The sequence below is a fragment of the Mytilus californianus genome, unplaced genomic scaffold, assembly GCF_021869535.1.
Source record: "Mytilus californianus isolate M0D057914Y unplaced genomic scaffold, xbMytCali1.0.p SCAF_4, whole genome shotgun sequence".
NCBI classification, from domain to species: Eukaryota; Metazoa; Mollusca; class Bivalvia; order Mytilida; family Mytilidae; genus Mytilus; species Mytilus californianus.
The window spans coordinates 63374610-63394965 of NW_026262690.1; the positions used below are offsets into that span (position 1 = coordinate 63374610).

Consider the following 20356-nt stretch of genomic DNA (forward strand, 5'->3'; position numbering starts at 1 on the left):
ATCTTAAGTATTAATCAATACACATCCAACGGATTTAGTGCAGGACTGCTTATGTTTTTTTCTCTAAACATCTGATATAACTACCTGTTTTGTCTTCTCGTTTCACTGTAGCTGGTTTGTCTTTGCATTTCAAAAGAAACTCTAATGTGAGTTTAAAGGCTTCAAGCAGAACTTTTCTCTAAAAACAACAAAATTTTTTAAGTTAAAACATATAAATGGGGAATGTGTCTATGGGACACAGATGATGCCCCCGCTTGCATATAACCTTATAAAGGGAAATAACTCAAGAACAGTAAAAGTGATACTACCCAAATTCTTACTTGATCTGTGTTCTGTGGTAATAAGCATTGTGTATAAGATTCATAACATTTGGTTGAGGCAAACTTAAGTTAGAGAGCGGAAATGAAAAATTCAGCAATTTTTCCATTTGTAAAGGGGCATAACTCTAGAATGGTAAAACTGACGACACCAAAATTCAAACTTGATCTGTGTTTTGTGATAATAAGCATTGTGTATAAGTTTCATAACATTTGGTTGAGGCTAACTTAAGTTTGAGAACGCAAACCAATTTTGGGACGTTCGGACGTACAAACGGACAAGAGTAAAACTTAATGCCCCCTCCGCTACGGTGGGGTTATAAAAATTAAACATCATATGCACAGTATCTAAGAATCAGGATTTTTCATTTTAAAATTTACATTTAAGTATTAATATACAATATAAATATTATTTAGATTTTCATGTTTCCTCCCAACAAATATCTTGTCAATCCATCATCTTCCTTTTCAGTTGAATGACTTGTCAACATAAAACTGATTAGGAAACTCACAAACTGATTGACCAGAACTGACAGGAAGTCTTCAATTTGAATAATCTATGTTATTCTATTTGATACAAAATATGCCATGTGGAACTGTTAAAGAATCTAAACTTAAGTCCCAAAATCTGGTGATGCTTTTGCCAATGACTAGTAATAAAATTGCTACAAAGTGAATTATACTCACATCTGTTCCACACCATTCCAAAAACTCAGTTATAACATCATCCTGCTTTAGTTGTAAGTTAAATGCCCCTTCCCATTCAGGTTCATACTCCAGATGTACACCTACTTGTCTCATAACTCCATCCATACCCTATATGAAATCAGATAATGAAAATGAGCACAATTCTTAAAGAACACTGTAATCATTATTTCTAATGCTGTATATGAGTCTATTATTAAAGTCCTAAAAGAATATAGAGTTATTGGATCAATATTGGTGTATATTGTCCAGAGTATATTTGTATACTGTGTATCTTGCATCAGATAATATTCATCAGTATTCATCAAGGATCCGGAAATTTTTCCAGACAATTTCGGTCATTTTGAGATGTTTGAAAAGTTGGTGCCCCTTTTCAAATTGTCGTTATCAACTTGACTATATACACCTTATCGCTATTTGTCCGCCATTACTGGACATCACACAAGTTCCCGTAAAATTTTGACGTCATAATAGAAAATGTCTGACGCCACAATGGAAAAGTGATTGTTGTATGACGTCAAAAGTTCGAGCGGGACAGATTCTCGGGTCAAGCGGGAATAGCGATAAGGTGTATTCATAGCATCAACGAACATGACGAACTTGTATTGCTGTTTCATCGCATTTACTAAGTAAATGTCTTACCATTACCATGAAGGACAGTTTAGGGAAGGCAACAGTCTAAAATTGAAATGATTTTAATGACTCAAACATGAAAATGGTTAATTTCTCAGACATTGCTTACGTTTCTTTCGATTGACAAAAGTTAAAACCGGAAGTTTGCGATATTTTAAAGTACGAATAATTCCGGATTCATTTCCGGGATTTGTTTTGTTTATCAAATTGACAGGAAATCACCGGCTTTTTATGGCTTTTTTATTTTATTACCTTTAAAAGTGTTTGAATATAACAGATAATAGTTGCACTCGTTTAATTTAGCATGAAATCAATTTGCATTTAACGATTAAATATTAAATTTGCTAAAGACAATTTCACGCATGCGTATTACATAGTAAATAAAGCACATGTGTTACTCATGAAAAAATACTTTTTTCTACGTAAATTTAGATTTAAGTTTTTAAACAGAATTGATGACTCTCTTTGATGAAAAGTAAATAAATAATGAATACACTTGTCAGGGAACTTTAATGTTTTAAAGATATTATTCTGAGCTTGTGATCACTGTCAGGTGTGAATTAGAACCACAGGTAAAGTGATTAGCGATCATTAGCCAATGTTTCCCCATAGATGTTTTATACATCTATGGTTTCCCGGAGGCATTGATATAGATATTAGGAGGGCCCTCAGGATCATCAAACTACTGTAGTGGCAGTTTTATTACAGGAAAGGGATTATAAACAAAAACAAGTGATCACAAGTGCAAAATGGCGATTAAGAAATCCGATTTCAAACATTGAGTCAATGAAATGACCGAAATTACTTCTGTAAAAAAATAAAATTTGTCCTAAATCCCAATTACTCGTTTAGGACAAATAGTTTCATCTTAGGACATGACTGGCAAATATGACCGTTTCCGGACCCTTGGTATTCATACAATAACCCAACTGTTTTATTACTGATGTCACTTATTTTAATCTTATTTGCTCTAGTGGAATATGATATCATTGCACAAAAACATAAGTTACCTTCTGAGTGAAATATGTTGTTGCTATACAATAATTATCATTATTGTGTTATTATCTTATGTTCTAATTAAAAATTCTAATTTATAATATACCCTATAGTGCTGTTAAATAACAAAACTTATATTTTTTGTAAAAAATAACGCATTTTATTCACATCTCTTTCTGGTATATTTTTGCTGTTGGGTTGATGTCTCAACAATGTTTACATCATTTTGCCTTTTATTCACACTGAAATGTCTAGATATGAAAATTATCAAACAAATATGCTATCTTACTGTTCAATCATTATTTTTTAGCTCCTCAAAAAAAATTACCTGCATCATTTTCAGCATCTTAAGAAATGATTTAAAACCTTTCAGGAAACTATGTCTCAGCTTGTCACTCCATTCTTCTGGTGATGGTCTACATATCAAAGCATATCTGTAAATGACGGAAAGAGATAACATGTTGACATATCCGATTTGAACTATTTAAAGGATCTAATTTCAATTGGATTGGTCAGATTTATTTATATTATCTTAATTTTATTCAGTGTAAATGTTATTCTAGTTCCATAACCTTTCAAATATGAAATAATCTTTAATTTTTTATACTTTAGCAATAAGAATTAGCAAATTTGCCAATATTTTTACAAACACCAATTAGAATTTACCCTGACACTTTCAAACAGTAAATTAAACACAATGATTAATCAAGAGTTAGTGAATAATGAGCAATATTTATTTCCACAGACTGTAATACCTAAAAATCCAGATCGGCACATCAATCCAAAACATAGCAGAGTTAATATTCATATTACATCCTTAATATGTCCTAAAGACATTCATTTCAAAATTCTTCCATTATTGCTATTTAAGTCTCATCATCTGAAACGCATCATATCTTTTGCCCTGACATATAATAATATAACTTACTTGACATCATACAATACGTAACAAGCTCGTTTGAAGGATGTACTTCTTTCATTCCTTTCAAAGGACAGCTTTCCATCATCTATAATAATTATGACAATAATTTTGAGTGAGTGAAACTGAATTTTAATTATAAAGCAATTTGCTATGGATTCATATAAACATCTGAAAATTACAAACAGTGAATGTACTCCGCCTAAGATATACAACTTTCTTTTATCAAGATTCAAACTTCAAAATTTTAAGTTTGTTTATCATTAAGAGTAAATAGGTATCAAACAAAAACACTTACTGTTTTTCTTCTCCTCACAGAACCCGAGAAACGTTGTTATAATTACATCTAACAAGTCATGATCAGTTACCAGCATTTTAGCCTGGAAGAAAAAAAAAGAATAAACTAACATTCCTCATATTGATGTGTATTTCAGTTAACTTTCCACATGCCTACACAATCTGGTTACTCATTCATTCATTTTATATCTTTTACTAATGCAATTCATTTATACTCGACTAATTTGCATCTAATACTGAATAAATACTTGCATGTTCAAAACAACTTTGTTGGATTTCAATATTTTTTCAATTATATTTTTTACTATGAGAGCTAAAATAATAATAGGTAACTTTTTTGCATGTTATTATTTAAAATGTGTGATGACTTCCTGATTCCACAACTGTTGTTTCACTTTAGTCATTATATTTATCAGTGTACAAAGATATAGTACAAATTTAATCAAAGTCAATTAAGTAGGCAATGTAGTTCATATTGATCTATCTTTGTCTGGGTGACCTCAGTGGGGAGCGGTCTAAGTAGTCAAAATACAATCACTAGCTTGTCAACATGGAGGCTGTGCGTTTGAATCTGGCATGTGGCATGGCCGTTCAACTCCAATCTTAATTGACTAGGATTGTCAGTTTTCCTACCTAAGGTCTTGGTTCTCTTCAGGCACTCCTTCTTCCTCCACCTATAAAAACTGACTGACACAAAATAGCGCAATAGTGCTGAAAGTGGCATTGAACATCAACCATAGGTTCAAGATGGGTTATTTTTGTAAAAAAAAACCATGGCAATGGTTGCTGAATTGTATACTTCTAAGATGGAAAGTGTTGTAGCAAAAATTGCTTTATGGATAAATCAGATTGCTACCAGCAATACACTACATATTTGGATCATGCATATTACATTGGCAAACTAAAGCATTAAGAATTAATGTGCATCTTGATAAACTCTATTAGTTCCATAACAATACACATTGTATCTTTCTTCACTGTTCAAACTTTGTAAATTATAAGGAAGTGTGAAATAAAAAAGGACTATGCCTTTCTTTTTTTCTTTTTTTTTAAAATAATTTGAATACCATCAGACATCAAAACAAAACATCCAATCCATGCACAACTCGTGTTTTCCCTAGAATATTTTTTGAAGGATGGGGTATTGACTGAAAGGATGGCGGTCCTGAATTTTGAAGGATGGGGGTTTATATTGAGTAAAATGGAATTTCAAATTTTAAAGGATGGGGCCCAAATCAATGCATAAAAACTCTAGAGAAAACACAGAACTCAGTAAACTGACAATACTAATAACCTACCACTGATGGTACCGTGAAAATTTGAACAGACAAAGATGTAATGGATACTGGGCGATTATGGTCGTCCAATACAAACTCTCTGGTTATTGCTTCATAATGCTACAAAACAGATATAAAAACAAGATATGACATCTGGTTTCTTAAACAATTTCCTGTCAAATTTATCTGTATATTAACAGCAAAGAAGTGATTTTCACCATAAAATCTTACTAATAAATTGTAACTGAATTTTCCTGAATATATACAAACTAATATTTCTTTCTGTTTCGTTTTTTGTTCTTTTTTTAATCCAAAATTGGAATTTAATGAAGCCCTAAATAAGCCATTTTCAAGCAGATGTTCATGTAATCCTAACAAATTCCTACAGAAAATTGTTTAAAGTAGCCAGATGCCTTTCTTGTTTGTCAATATTGACAAACATACCAGGCTGCTAACTGTAAATATTTGTACTGACAACGAGGCCACAGAGACTTCAAAATCATGATCATCATTAGCATAGTCCTTAATCAGGCTTGGATAATGCTAGAAGTAGTCAAAAATATTGTTATTTTTGTTCCTAATTAAAACTTTGTCTTCATACCTTTAAAATAATTACATTTATTATACATCTTTAGAGTAATGAAGAGTCATGAATTGATACTTTTTTTCTAAAACTTTTAATTTCAATGATCTGATTACAATGATTTTAATCTCACTTATAAAATTACTATTTTCTGTCATTCGAACTGCACTGATTTATACATGTATACTTTTTCATCACAAATGGAGTTCCAATATATTTAATGGTACTGAAGATTCTCTGAAGTTTTATTGAATTCCAGTCAGTAATATTGGAGAAGATAAAAGTACAGATGAATCATTGGACAAATTAACAGAAAATGTTAGATAAACAGATTCAATGATCTCACCCCTACTTCACTAAAGTCCACTGCTTCACTTCACAGTGGGGTAATAAGAGGCAAATACTGTCATTATGTACTAAAGAATCCAGAATATTTCATTGAAAAACCAATATTTAAAGAGAAAATAAACAAACATACAAATGAATGAAAAAAAATTGATATACAGATTTTCTTGTGAACAGAGTGTTTAATAAGGTTAAAGTTAAATAAGGGCTTACTGAATATGATGACATGTCAATTCTTTAACATCTTGACATGGAATGTAATATAAAAATTGTTGAAATGTTGAAATGAGACAACTGCTGTTATGATCTGTAATTTTTTTTAATATGTGTGTTTTATATTCGTTTTATTGGCTGAATGACATTACCTTAGTGAAGATAATAGAAAACTGCTTTTTGCATTCCTGGTCCATTAGTACACTGTAATAAATCATATATTCATGTTATGACTTAAATAAATTTGAACAATCAAATCTACTGATTTGCCTGTTATGAAAATTTTCTTGGAGGATTTGCAAGCGACCTTTAGGAAAGAAACAAATGATTTTATTTAGAACTACACATGTAGTTGAGCCAAGAAATTATACTTTTAAACCTTTAAATATGGACCTTTGGTGCTTATTGCAAAACATTTTATTATGTGTTTTTTTTCAATTATCATGCGAAAACCAAACAAAAAAATCCCAATTATAAAGACAACTAAGGTGCATAACTCTTGAATGGTACATGCCAAAACAGTCAAAATATATCTTGATCTGTATTTCATGGTCAATAATATTGTGTCAAAATTTCAAAAGATTTGTTAAAGCGCTAGTTTGAGAACATCAAGAAGCAAAAGGAGTGACAGTAAAACAATGAACTGATGTACATGTGCATCACTATATACCCCACCTCATAGAGGCTGGTAAAAAAGGATAAACTTTGGAAAATCAAGTGTCATTTTCACTCAACAATTTAAAAAAAATTGTTTAAAAACATTAACAAATTCTTTATTGCACTATCTTGTTGTTAACAACTGACCTATGTACATGTAGTACATTTGACAATTTGGATGAAAAATGCCATATTTTTACATAGCTTAACTTTTTAAAATAAATGTGGATTGTGTCCATGCATGGACACAGATGATGCCCCCACTTTCATATCATATAAAGATATAAAGGGACATAACTGAAAAACGGTAAAAGTGACTCTACCTAAATTTGTACTTGATCTGAGTTTTGTGGTAATAAGCATTGTGTATAAGTCTCATAACATTTGGTTGAGGTAAACTAAAGTTAAGAGAACGGAAACAAATAATTCAGCAATTTTTATGTTTATAAAGGGGCATAACTATAGAATGGTAAAAGTGACACCACCCAATTTCATACTTAATCTGTATTATGTAGTAATAAGCATTGTGTATAAGTTTCATAACATTTGGTTGAGGCAAACTAAAGTTAGAAAACGGAAACAAAAAATATGTACTTGATCTTAGTTTTGTGGTAATGAATATTGTGTATAGGTTTCATAATGTTTGGATGAGGCAAACTTAAGTTATAGAATGGAAACTAAAAATTTTGCAATCTTTCGATTTATAAAGGGGCATAACTCAGTAATGGTTAAAGTGACACAACCCAAATTCAACTTGATCTGTGTTTTATCAGTGGAAGTCAAAATTAAACATTGCATTGTATAAAGCATTGATTGTAGTTGATTCAACTATAATCATGGACAAAGGACGATAACTCCAATTTTAAAAATTACTTGATATTTAGAAGAAAATAAAAATTTTGCATTTTTCCATTTATAAAGGGGATTACTCTAGAACAGTTAAAGTGACACCACCAAAATTCAAACTTGATCTGTGTTTTGTGTTTATAAGCATCGTGTATAAGTTTCATAACATTTGATTGAAGCAAACTTAAGTTAGAGAACGGAAACTAAAAATTTTGCAATTTTCCCATTTATAAAGGGGTATAACTCTAGAACCGTTAAAGTGACGCCACCAAAATTCAATCTTGATCTGTGTTTTGTGGTAATAAGCATTGAGTATAAGTTTCTTAACATTTGGTTGAGGCAAACTTAAGTAAGAGAACGGAAACTAAATATTTTGCAATTTTCCCATTTATAAAGGGGTATAACTCTAGAACCGTTAAAGTGACGCCACCAAAATTCAAACTTGATCTGTGTTTTGTGGTAATAAGCATTGAGTATAAGTTTCTTAACATTTGGTTGAGGCAAACTTAAGTAAGAGAACAGAAACTAAAAATTTTGCAATTTTTCCATTTATAAAGGGGTATAACTCTAGAACCGTTAAAGTGACGCCACCAAAATTCAAACTTGATCTGTGTTTTGTGGTAATAAGCATTGTGTATATGTTTCATAACATTTGGTTGAGGCAAACTCAAGTTAGAGAACGGAAACCAATTTTGGGACGTACGTACATACGTACGTACAGACGGACAAGGGTAAAACTTAATGCCCCCTCCGCTACAGCGGGGGCATAAAAATGAAAAATTCAGCATTTGTAAAGGGCATAACTCTAGAACAGTAAAAGTGACGGCACCAAAATTCAACCTGATCTGTATATTGTGGTAATAAGCATTGTGTATAAGTTTCATAACATTTGGTTGAGGCAAACTTAAGGTAGAGAACGGAAATGAAAAAAACATGCAAAAAAACAATCTTGATGTTCATAAAAACCTACTTGGAAGGCTATATTATTCTTCAGCTATCTAAAAATCATTTTTTGTTGCACAATAACTTTCATATTTGAAAATTCACCAGGCCAAAATGTGAAACTAAACTCTTAACTGTGTATTGCTACCCAAGATTCACATTTGCTTTTTAAGAGAGATGCTGTCTCCTTCTTTCCACCATATACTTACCCTGACATCATCATCTGGTGAACCAACATTCTGGCATCTGTAATATATAATTCATATTGTTTCAAAATAAACTGTTGACACAGTGATATGTCTGGTGTGTATATTTGTAAATTGAAGTATAATGTAAATTTTGAAATTTAAATGGCAAAAGTTAAAAATGTCAACCATGTAAAACTTTTGAAGTCAATTGAATAAGACTTTGTCACAGGAGAGACGATTTTGACTGTATTACTTTATTTGGTGTTTTCAAATCATAGTATAGATCTTGATTACAGCACAGAATGGTTACAGAAGAACTGAAAAAAATCCAAAGATGTGTAGAGAGAAAATAACATTCAAGGCAGTGTATAAATGTATCACAAATCTCACTTTTCCACATCTGTGTGTCTGACAGTATCAATTTTTCTATTAAGGATTCTCCATTCTCATAAGGTTGTGTGCTAAGTGTACAAAACAGTCTTCTCAATCCATCTGAAATTACATTGACATATTTAAAAATGAAGATAACTTTTAATGATCTACTTATCTGGTCCCTCACGATGCAAAGATTTTTATTTGTATTTGTCTTTCTAGAGTGGTTAGTTTTACAAAAGTTTATACTGATATGTGCTTTTTGTCAAAAATCTAAGGATTATTATGCACTGTGAACGAACAGACTTTGAAACTATAAATTTACCTGGATTATAAATTAACAGCTGTTGTTCAATTTATGTCTTGACCAAGGAAATAAATATAATTCAAGGAAAATAAAACAACAGTCAAGTAACTATGGCATTCATTTTCCAAGATAATCTGAATAAGAGTCATGTGTGGGTTTCTAGAAAATATATGGACTTTATTATCAGTAATACAAACAAGGCATAAATAAAAGTTTAAAATCTAAAATAAAATGCTCCGCTGGGCGCAGCTTGATACGACCGCAGAGGTCGAACCCTGTTGGGGCAAGTATGGACACAACATTCAAGCTTGATACAGCACTGAATTTGGATTGTGATTAAATATTTGACACAGCATAGGTTTCTAACACAGAATGAATGTGGTCTAAGAACTTAAATTTTTTTAATTAACCTATTCAAACCATATCATTATTATTTGCTTTTATATATAAATCAGAAATAACCAATTTAAAATGGAAAATTTCAAAGAAAAAAAATCCCCCCCCCAAATTTTTTGAACCCCCTTATGATTCATCACCCCCAAACTCAATCCCAGCCTTCCCTTTGTGGTATGGTACCTTGCAGTACAATTTCAGAGAGATCCATACACTTTAACACAAGTTATTGTCTGGAAACTAGAAAAATGCTTGTTTTTGGCCCCTTTTTGGCCCTAAATTCCTAAACATTTAGGGCAATTACCCCAAACTCAATCCAAGCATTCCCTTTGTGATATGGAACCTTGCAGTACCATTTCAGAGAGATCCATACACTTGAACACAAGTTATTGTTTGGAAACTAGAAAAATGCATATTTTTGGCCCCTTTTTGGCCCCTTATTCCTAAACGTTTTGGGCAATTACCCCCAAACTCAATTCCAGCTTTCCCTTTGTGATATGGAACCTAGTAGTACAATTTCAGAAAGATCCATAGACTCACACACAAGTTATTGTCATGAAACTAGAAAAATGCTTGTTTTTTGCCCCTTATTTGGCCCCTAATTCCTAAAATTTTGAGGCAATTACCCCCAAAATCAATCCAAGCATTCCTTTTGTGAAATGGAACCTTGTGGTACAATGTCAGAGAGATCCATACACTAACACACAAGTTATGTCTGGAAGTTACAAAAATGCTTATTTTTGGCCCCTTTTTGGCCCCGAATTCCTTAACTGTTGGTACCATAACCCCCAAAATCAATCCCAACCTTCCTTTTGTGATATTGAACCTTATGGTAAAATTTCATAGAGATCCATTAACTTAAACTAAAGTTAGAGGAGAAAACCAATGTGTCTTCGGACGACGACAACGACGACGACACCAACGTCATACCAATATACGACCGCAAAATTTTTTTGCAGTCGTATAATGACAAGTTTCTTCAATAAAAATTTTATCAAGTACAAATCTTAACCTAACCCAGTGAAACCTATGAACCAACCTGATTTTCCTATGATATCCTGAAGCCATGTAACTAACTTGAGAGCAAACTTCTGATGGGCTACCACTATTGTATGCATAATCTGTACCTTCAATGGCTTACTTCCATGTCTAGATGTTGAGTGCTGCAATATATAATCAGTAATACTTATTTGAATGCTCTTAGACCAAATTTTCACTGTTGTAGTACAACTTTTATATATTTTGGTACTGAATTCTAATCTTTCTTTGGTAACATAGCTGTAATATTGTTTTGTGATACAATTAATTCATTTTCAGAATTTTGTTATTGTTATGCAGTATATGAAAGGAAAAATGATTTCTCCATTTTCTTACCTCAATGATATGACGAGCCTTTTCACAATAAGAAAATGTACCATCTCTTACACTGCTTCTTCCCTGAAATGAAACATTTTCATGAAATATTACAATATTAACAACAAATGAAGTTAGAACAAGGAACAGACAGTACTATTATTTAAAGCATAGATATTTCATGGATATGACTAAGAGAAAACAATTTATTGGACAATGTATAAATCAAATGCACTTATGGAGTAGATATTGGCCAATGTTTTATCTTACTGTAAGGTGTAAGGTCTTTGGTGTATTTTTTAGCAAATGTTGAGAACAAAAGAATGCTGCTTTATATTTTCCAGAATTTAATGACATTGTTGTCTCATGTGCATACAAACCATATCCATTCTTCTTAGATCTGATCAATTGGTATCATCTAATAGAATTGCTTTTCCTAAATAATAACTATTTGATGCTGTATATTATAGAAAAAACAAGAATGTGTCCATAGTACATGGATGCCCCACTAGCACTATCATTTTCTATGTTCAGTGGACCGTGAAATTGGGGTCAAAACTCTAATTTGGCATTAAAATTACAAAGATCATATCTTAGGGAACATGTGTACTAAGTTTCAAGTTGATTGGACTTCAACTTCATCAAAAACTACCTTGACCAAAAACTTTAACCTGAAGCTGGAGAGACGGATGGACGAACAGACGAATGAACGGATGCAGACCGAAAAGCATAAGGCCCCTAGGTGGGGCATAAAAATATATGACTTAATAACAGCTTCTTTATACCTTACATTTCATTTTAGTTATAAGAATATTCAGTATTGAAATAAAGATTTTTCAGCTAATTAGTCTGACCCCTCAAAACTGGTATTCTTGCCTGGAGAATTCATAAAAAAGTTCCAATCTTAAAGATTTTCACAAACCCAATTTTTTTTCTGAAGATGAAAGTTTAGCTTACCTCTCTGTCAACAATGGTTGCATGCTCAACAGCCTCTTCCTGTGAACACTCTACTGCTCTCTGTAAAGTGTTAATCACCTACAAAAAAAAAACCAATTCACTCATTGTACAACTGTCATTTTTCAGTAATAAAATTCCTACAAAATTTTGTTTACATACTGTAAATTCAGAAATTATTGCGATGTTTTTATTATTTCGAAAAATGCGACAGGCTTATAATCGCAATAATTTAAACTCGCATTTTGAAATTTTTTATATAATTAAACAGGATTTTTCTCAATATCGCAAAAAATAAAATCGCATTTTAGTCTAAAATGACAAAATCGCAATAATAAATGCACGCAATAATTTCTGAATTTACAGTATACCTTTTCAAATTAAGACTGTGATAAGAAATATGAAGCAAGAAATAAAGTTGGCCCTATTCATTATGTGCCTTACCTTGGTTCTGAACATTACAGTGTTTTTAAATGATATATTTTACAGAGTGGTTGATTTATTAACAGATACTTTTTACCCATTCAGGTTACACCATGTATATGCTTTGTTAGTAAATAAATTTAAAGTGGCATTATTATAATACAGAAAACTTCCAAATGAGACTTATGTTTGTGGATAATCATTTAAATTTTAATATGAGCATGCAAAAGTCTAAAATTTGGGTTTCTATGGAAAACATTCCCATTATTTATAGGTAAAGACCCTTTCTTCAATAAAAGGAATGTTATATCCTATAAATAAGCACATTGATAAAATGTGCTTCATACACTTTTTCATTGATACTGATCTTGATAGATATCAAATGGTTTTAACTTAGAAATATAACCAGTAATTTGGTTGGTATATGATGAAATAAAAGTAGTCATGTTATATTTTTTTTGTATGAAAGAAAATTGTAAACCAAATTAAAACATATAATTGTCTCTTCGATTTCCCAACAACTTTCATTGACAATTGGTTACTGTCATGAACGAAATATGTACAACAAACAGATGTGTCTTTTGTTTATTTGTATTGTTGGTTTGTTGTCTCATTAACATTTATCTAACATCTAATTTTATTCAGATATAATCAATATGATTTTTAACTGGGGAATATGGCCTTTTTTGCCAAATTACTAATGTTAGCTTATGAAAGCAAGAGGAAGATGAAAAGGTACTTTTCAGCAGTGTTACCTAATTTCAAGGCAGAAGCTCATTTAAGCAAATAAGTACAACTGAATTACATAAAGCATATGCTTGACACATTGGGAGTAGGAGTTTACATATTTTTAGTTATAAACATTATAAATTCAAGAAAAGTTCAAACCTGAATGAGCATGATAGCAGTTGAATTCTAATGGACAAAACTAACCCCCAAAAACTAAAACATATTTAGATTTTTTATATACTGTATTAAGATAAAACTTTCTAAAACAGAAGAATAAAATGCCACCTTATAACTACTAAACTAACTGTATACTACACATTAAAATAAATAATATTCTCCTTTATAAACTGCCAGATTTTTCAGAATTGTATATACCTTACTTCATGTGAATGATGGCTTTAGTATATACATATTACTTTTGTTGAATCATAACTTTTGTTGAATCATAATCTAAGTACATATATTACTTCAACTCAATAGGTGCAGTTGACAGAATTATATTTAGATAACATGGAAATTTTCAAAAATTTGTACATATATATCTTAATAAAAAGTTGCAAAATTAAGAACCATTCAATTAGTAAGCACAGGTTTAATGCAGCATTAAAATTCAGGAAAAATTATATAAATCATATTGATCTAATAGTAAATATCACTATAACCTTCTTCCTTGCATTTGATCCCTACAAAACAATTATACTGAGCTGAAAATTGTTACAGGAGTAGCATACATGTACATTAGATACATGTTAAAAATAGAAAAACTCCCAAGATTTAAGAGATTTAAAATGTTACAGGAGTAGCATACATGAACATTAGTCACATGTTAAAAATAGAAAAATTCACAAGATTTGAGAGGTTTAAAAAGTTACAGGAGTAGCAAACATGTACATGACAAAGCTAGATACATGGACTGACATAGGTAAAGCATTACACCCATGTCCTTAGGAGCTGGGGTATAATTATGGACTGTATTCAACCCTAGCGCCAACTTTAGTCAAGTTTTAAGGGGATTATATTGACTGTTGTTATAGTATACACCAGTACAAGTGATAGATGCAGAAACAAATATTTTTGGCTCAAAACTATTGCAAGGGAATTATAAAGGTTCAAATTCATCCATCTTGTTTACATTTTCAGGCTTCATTGGCTTTTTCACTAATCAGTCAAGGCTCACGTTAGCGGAAGACAGAGTGAAGAAGTCACTTTCCTGTCTGTCACTTAACTTTGTCCGATCATTTAAAGCAATATCTAGTTGCCGGGGTGTTCACAATAGTTGCTTTTAGTTGCTTTTATCACCAGCAATTTTCCATTTTTACCAAGTTGATGAAACAGCCATTTTTTTATTTATAAGTAAAGAAATTCAAAGACATAAGCAATTCATTTCTTTAGAAACGAGGTGAAAGCATTGACTTTACAGATTGGTCGTCTGTTATTTCAAACAAAAAACTTTTTATGAAGCATTATTTTTTTCTTCAGGTACTTGTTACTCGAGAGCATACATCAAATCATTCGGATTTTTTGGCAAAATAAGTTTGATATCTCATTAGAACTAACGAAAATTGGCTTTCGTTAATGTATAATCCATTTACTCATTAAAAGCATCATATTCCTTCCCAAATCACTTGTCAAAACATAGTTTATTTTCATAAATTTTTATTCCTTCGCCATTTACCTATTTGTAAGAACCATGGATCGAACTCGGTATTTCACAGGCCGATTAGCTATGACTTAAATCCACATTCTTACAATAATTACTACAGACGCACGCAGACAGAAGAATTATTATCCCAAAAGGGAAAATTACACATTCCACACACATTAACAGACATTTGGTTAGATCTCTTTGCTAAATGTATATATTTCCATGTTTCAATTTATTGATTAAAGTGGCTTAACTTTGTTAAATCTATATATCTTTTTAACGAAAAACAAATTTTATAGCCTAAAAATTTTGGGTGAATCAAAGCACTATTCTTTTTTGATTTGGAGTTTCTTTATAATATTTTGGAAACTTGATGTGACATGGTTACTAAAGCTTGTATTTAAAACAGGACAAAACTGGGTGACAATTTGATTGGTTAACTTCCAGTGATGGTTATTATCTTATATACAATGAAATGTTATGTGAAATATTAACTGTAGTACTAAACAGGATAAAACTTTACTCATGCCAAGTATTTCTATATTGGGAACAAAGATAATTCTTCACAATTTTTTATAAAAATCACAATTTAACAGAGACTAATAGAGAAAATACAATGGTGGTATGACACCGAGATACATTCTTGTTTTGAAGAACGTGAAGAAAATATCTGACCTAAGAAGAAAAAAAATGTCATAAACAAGGATGTCTAGGATTTCATTCATTTCTTTATACTGACATAAGAAGCTTATTAGAAGTTAATGCTTAATCTGAAATGTGAAGAGAGTTAATTTTACATTATTTGAACCCACTCACCTGTTCATAAGTATGGAGTTCATCATTAAACAGCATTGTGATATATGAATCATCTAACTCGCCCTCAGGTTGTATGTCTGATGGCAGACAATCACACTGCTCCCAAGTTAACATTTGCACTACATAATGTAGAGTTGCCATGAATAATGCGCTGGCTCTGTCAGTCAAATCTTCTGGTAAGACTTCAATAGGATTCTATATAAGATAATTAAGATAGATATATTTAATTAAGTCCACTATGGTCTTATAAACTTTTTACTTCCATTTTTTATGGTTTCAAAAGAGTCCTACCATTAAAGTCGGGAATTTTATGAATATTCATAATATAAAGTTTGGTACAAATCCAGGATAATTTAAGAAAGTTATTAAAATTTTAAAAACTTTAACCACAGAGTGAATGTAATATTTCCTGGCAGAAATTTTTTTTTTCTAAATTTACTTCTGGATACTATCTTATGATCATAACCAAGCTTCTGTCCAAGTTTGGTAGAAATCCAGGATAGTTTGAAAAAGTTATTAAAATTTTAAAAACTTTAACCACAGAGTGAATGTAATGTTTCCTTGCAGAAAAACTAAGTCCATTTATAAGTAAAATACGGAAAAACAGGAATTTTTTTTTTTAAATTTACTTCTGGATACTATCTTATGATCATACCCAAGCTTCTGTCCAAGTTAGGTAGAAATCCAGGATAGTTTGAAAAAGTTATTAAAATTTTAAAAACTTTAACCACAGAGTGAATGTAATGTTTCCTTGCAGAAAAACTAAGTCCATTTATAAGTAAAATACGGAAAAACAGGAATTTTTTTTTTTTAAATTTACTTCTGGATACTATCTTATGATCATAACCAAGCTTCTGTCCAAGTTTGGTAGAAATCCAGGATAGTTTGAAAAAGTTATTAAAATTTTAAAAACTTTAACCACAGAGTGAATGTAATGTTTCCTTGCAGAAAAACTAAGTCCATTTATAAGTAAAATACGGAAAAACAGGAATTTTTTTTTTTAAATTTACTTCTGGATACTATCTTATGATCATAACCAAGCTTCTGTCCAAGTTTGGTAGAAATCCAGGATAGTTTGAAAAAGTTATTAAATTTCAAAAACTTTAACCACAGAGTGAATGTAATGTTTCCTGGCAGAAAAACTAAGTCCATTTATAAGTAAAATACGGAAAAACAGGAATTTTTTTTTTACAAAATTTACTTCTGGATACTATCTTTTGATCATAAACAAGCTTCTGTCCAAGTTTGGTAGAAATCCAGGATAGTTTAAGAAAGTTATTAAAATTTCAAAAAATTTTAACCACAGAGTGAATATTTGTGGACGCCGCCACCGACGACGACGACGCTGAGGGAATGTAGGATCGCTATGTCTCGCTTTTTCGACAAAAGTCGATGGATCGACAAAAATATATGTTTATCATCGATTTTACCTGAATAAGAATGATTTTTTGTGGATCGAATCAGTCAATCAAATGATTTACCCTTGTTTCACTTTCAATGTTGACATTCTTTTCTTCAAAATAACTTTACATGCACAATTCATGCTTATCCATCTCTAGCTAAGGGGTTAAATTGAGGTTCACATGAATATGGATTCAATGAGGACGAATTATTCACTTGCAAGTGAATAATTCATCATCAATGTTTCTTCGCTTATTTTGACAAAATTGAACCATAGTGGCTGCTAAAAGCGAATAATTATTTCACTATTTCACTTTCATGATTGAACAAAAAAAATCATATTTTAGATTTTTTATATATCTCGTAGCTAGTGCCCCTTTAACAATGTATATAAAAATTTGAAAAAAGGCAATTTTGTCTTATTGTATGACACAGAAGTGCTGACAGAAGGACAGACAGATACTGTGGGCACTATTAACTGTATCTTCAGAACAAAGTGGGACTCAGTATTTTTGCCTTAGGTGATCTATGCATAAGGCAGATGTCCCCTAATGTCAACCTTATACCTAAATCACTAAGCTACTCCAAACCCTATAAACAGTATATTTTCAGTCCAATAAACTTGCATCCAGGACACGTGTACATAATCTTATATAGAATCCTATACAACATGTATGTTGTTTACTCCCTTGTCCTTTGTTCTTTAGTGGAAAGTTGTTTCAATGGCAATAATACCACATATTGTTATTTTTATATTGATTATAACACTTCAATAGGATATTGTATGGATTAGTCTTAGAATAGAAATTTAACTTCAAGTTAATTCTAATATACAGTTCGTGAATCTAATTGCATTCTCAGCTGTTAAAATCAGATAACATAACATTTTATTATTTTACTCTTAATCTTCAAATAACAATGAATCAAGAGGTAATAAACTGTTGATACAGAGATATGTCTAGCCTTTATGTAATTTTAATAGTACAATGTTAATATTAAAATTAAAATGGCAATACTTTAACATGTAAACGACCATGCTGAACATTCAAAGACAATGTATCATGAATGAATGAGCAGGATCAAATAACCTCCTTCGAAATTAGAAATTCCAATGCTTATACAAATGAACACCAAATACCACTGACTTATCATATTAAATGGTTCCCCTTTAAACTGAACATAACGCAAACTTCAAAATGTCGAAGTCAATAGACCATGACTGAGGGGGTCAAGGCCTATAAAACTCCATGGAAATGAGATGTGCCAAGGATAATACAACTGCATACCTAATAGCATTGACTTACCACTACTATTGGTAATCTTAAACTGACCTAATCACAAGCTAATACATTGCTGATGACGCTGCCGAAAAAGTATCTCTTTTCCCACTTCTACGAGGTGAGACAAAAATTCAAGCATGATACATTTACCTTAGCAATATTACGAACAAACCTGGTCAGACATTGGTTTATTTTTTGCATTATGTATTTCACAGTAAGGATCACTTTTCCATGCCTCTACATCACCACAATCACAATATCCTCCTCCTCCGGATGTACTCATCTGTCAAAATAAACATCAATCATTATTTTCAAAGTTACATTTATGTATGTGTTTGTGTTATGTGCCCTACCTTACAATGCAATCAATTGACAAAAGTACAGAGAATAGATCACCATAGATAAATATTCAAGCCCAGAACTAACAAAATGGTTGTTTGAACTTTTGCAGCTTAATTCTATTGGGAATAAAATGCTTCACCGAGCTCAGCCTGATATGACTGCTGATATCGAACCATGAACAATTTGGGAAAGTTTGGACACAATATTCAAGCTTGATACTGTCTGAATTTGGATTGTGATCAAGTTTTTGACATAATATAGGTTTCTGACACAAAATAAATGTGGTCAAAGATCTTAAAAATTTGAAATGGCACATTTAATTTACCTAGTATGGTCTAATATCCAAAATCTAACAACATGGTTATATTCAGCACATAAAAAAACACCAAATATTTAATTTTAGTTGAAATCAAACACAGTTTAATTTTGAACCCTTCAAACCTTAATATGGAATAATGTGAAAACAGGGCCCAAAATAAATAAATGGGGAATGTGTCCATGGGACACAGATGATGCCCCCGCTTGCATATAATGTTATAAAGGGAAATAACTCAAAAACTGTAAAAGTGACGCTACCCAAATTTGTACTTGTTCTGAGTTTTTCTTGTAATAAGCATTTTTCATAAGTTTCATAACTTTTAGTTGAGGCAAACTTAAGTTAGAGAACGGAAACGAAAAATTCTGCAATTTTTCCATTTGTAAAGGGGCATAACTCTAGAACAGTAAAAGTGACGCCACCAAAATTCGAACTTGATCTGTGTTTTGTGGTAATTAGCATTGTGCGTAAGTTTCAACACTTTTGGTTGAGGCAAACTAAAGTTGGAGAACAGAAACGAATATTTCAGCATTTTTTTCCACTTGTAAAGGGGCATAACTCTAGAAAAGTAGAAGTGTCACCACCAAAATTCATACTTGATCTGTGTTTTGGTGTAATAAGCATTGTGTTTAAGTTTCATTATATTTGGTTGAGGCAACCTCAAGTTAGAGAACAGAAAATAAAATTCAGCAATTTTTCCATTTGTAAAGGGCACAACTCTAGAACAGTTAAAGTGATGCAACAAAAATTCAAACTTGATCTGTGTTTTGTGATAATTAGCATTTTGTTTAATTTTCATAACATTAGGTTTAGGCAAACTAAAGTTAGAGAACGGAAACCAACCATGGGACGTACGTACGTACGTACAGACAGACAAGGGTAAAACTTAATGCCCCCTCCGCTACTTCGGGGGCATAAAAATCTAAATGCACAATAAGATTTAACATATCATAGAACCGCAATAATTCAGTTTCTGATGAAATAAAACAAAGTTTAATTATGGACCCTTTGGACCTCAATGTAGACCAATTTAACAAGAGGCTCTCGAGAGCCTGAATCGCTCACCTGTATTTGAGAGGAGAGATTTTTAAATGTTAACAAACTTGA

General features: G+C 31.4%; 1 protein-coding gene across 2 annotated transcripts in view; it reads right to left on the bottom strand.

The window, feature by feature from the left end:
* Positions 1-20356, bottom strand: part of LOC127698598 (E3 ubiquitin-protein ligase UBR2-like) — an 81027-nt gene that overhangs the window by 48798 nt on the left and 11873 nt on the right. Inside the window, exons 4-17 of one of the 2 annotated variants that reach the window (XM_052202126.1) lie at positions 18764-18874; positions 15911-16105; positions 12301-12378; positions 11365-11427; positions 11030-11153; positions 9309-9410; positions 8940-8976; positions 6438-6489; positions 5166-5264; positions 3869-3950; positions 3580-3658; positions 2980-3085; positions 1005-1133; positions 85-178 (exon numbers count right to left, since the gene is read on the bottom strand). In XM_052202126.1, coding sequence (XP_052058086.1) covers positions 85-178; positions 1005-1133; positions 2980-3085; positions 3580-3658; positions 3869-3950; positions 5166-5264; positions 6438-6489; positions 8940-8976; positions 9309-9410; positions 11030-11153; positions 11365-11427; positions 12301-12378; positions 15911-16105; positions 18764-18874 — 1351 coding nt within the window. Of the gene's footprint in view, positions 1-84; positions 179-1004; positions 1134-2979; positions 3086-3579; positions 3659-3868; positions 3951-5165; positions 5265-5588; positions 5688-6437; positions 6490-8939; positions 8977-9308; positions 9411-11029; positions 11154-11364; positions 11428-12300; positions 12379-15910; positions 16106-18763; positions 18875-20356 lie in introns of both variants that reach the window. The other variant, XM_052202127.1, reaches the window with a different exon arrangement.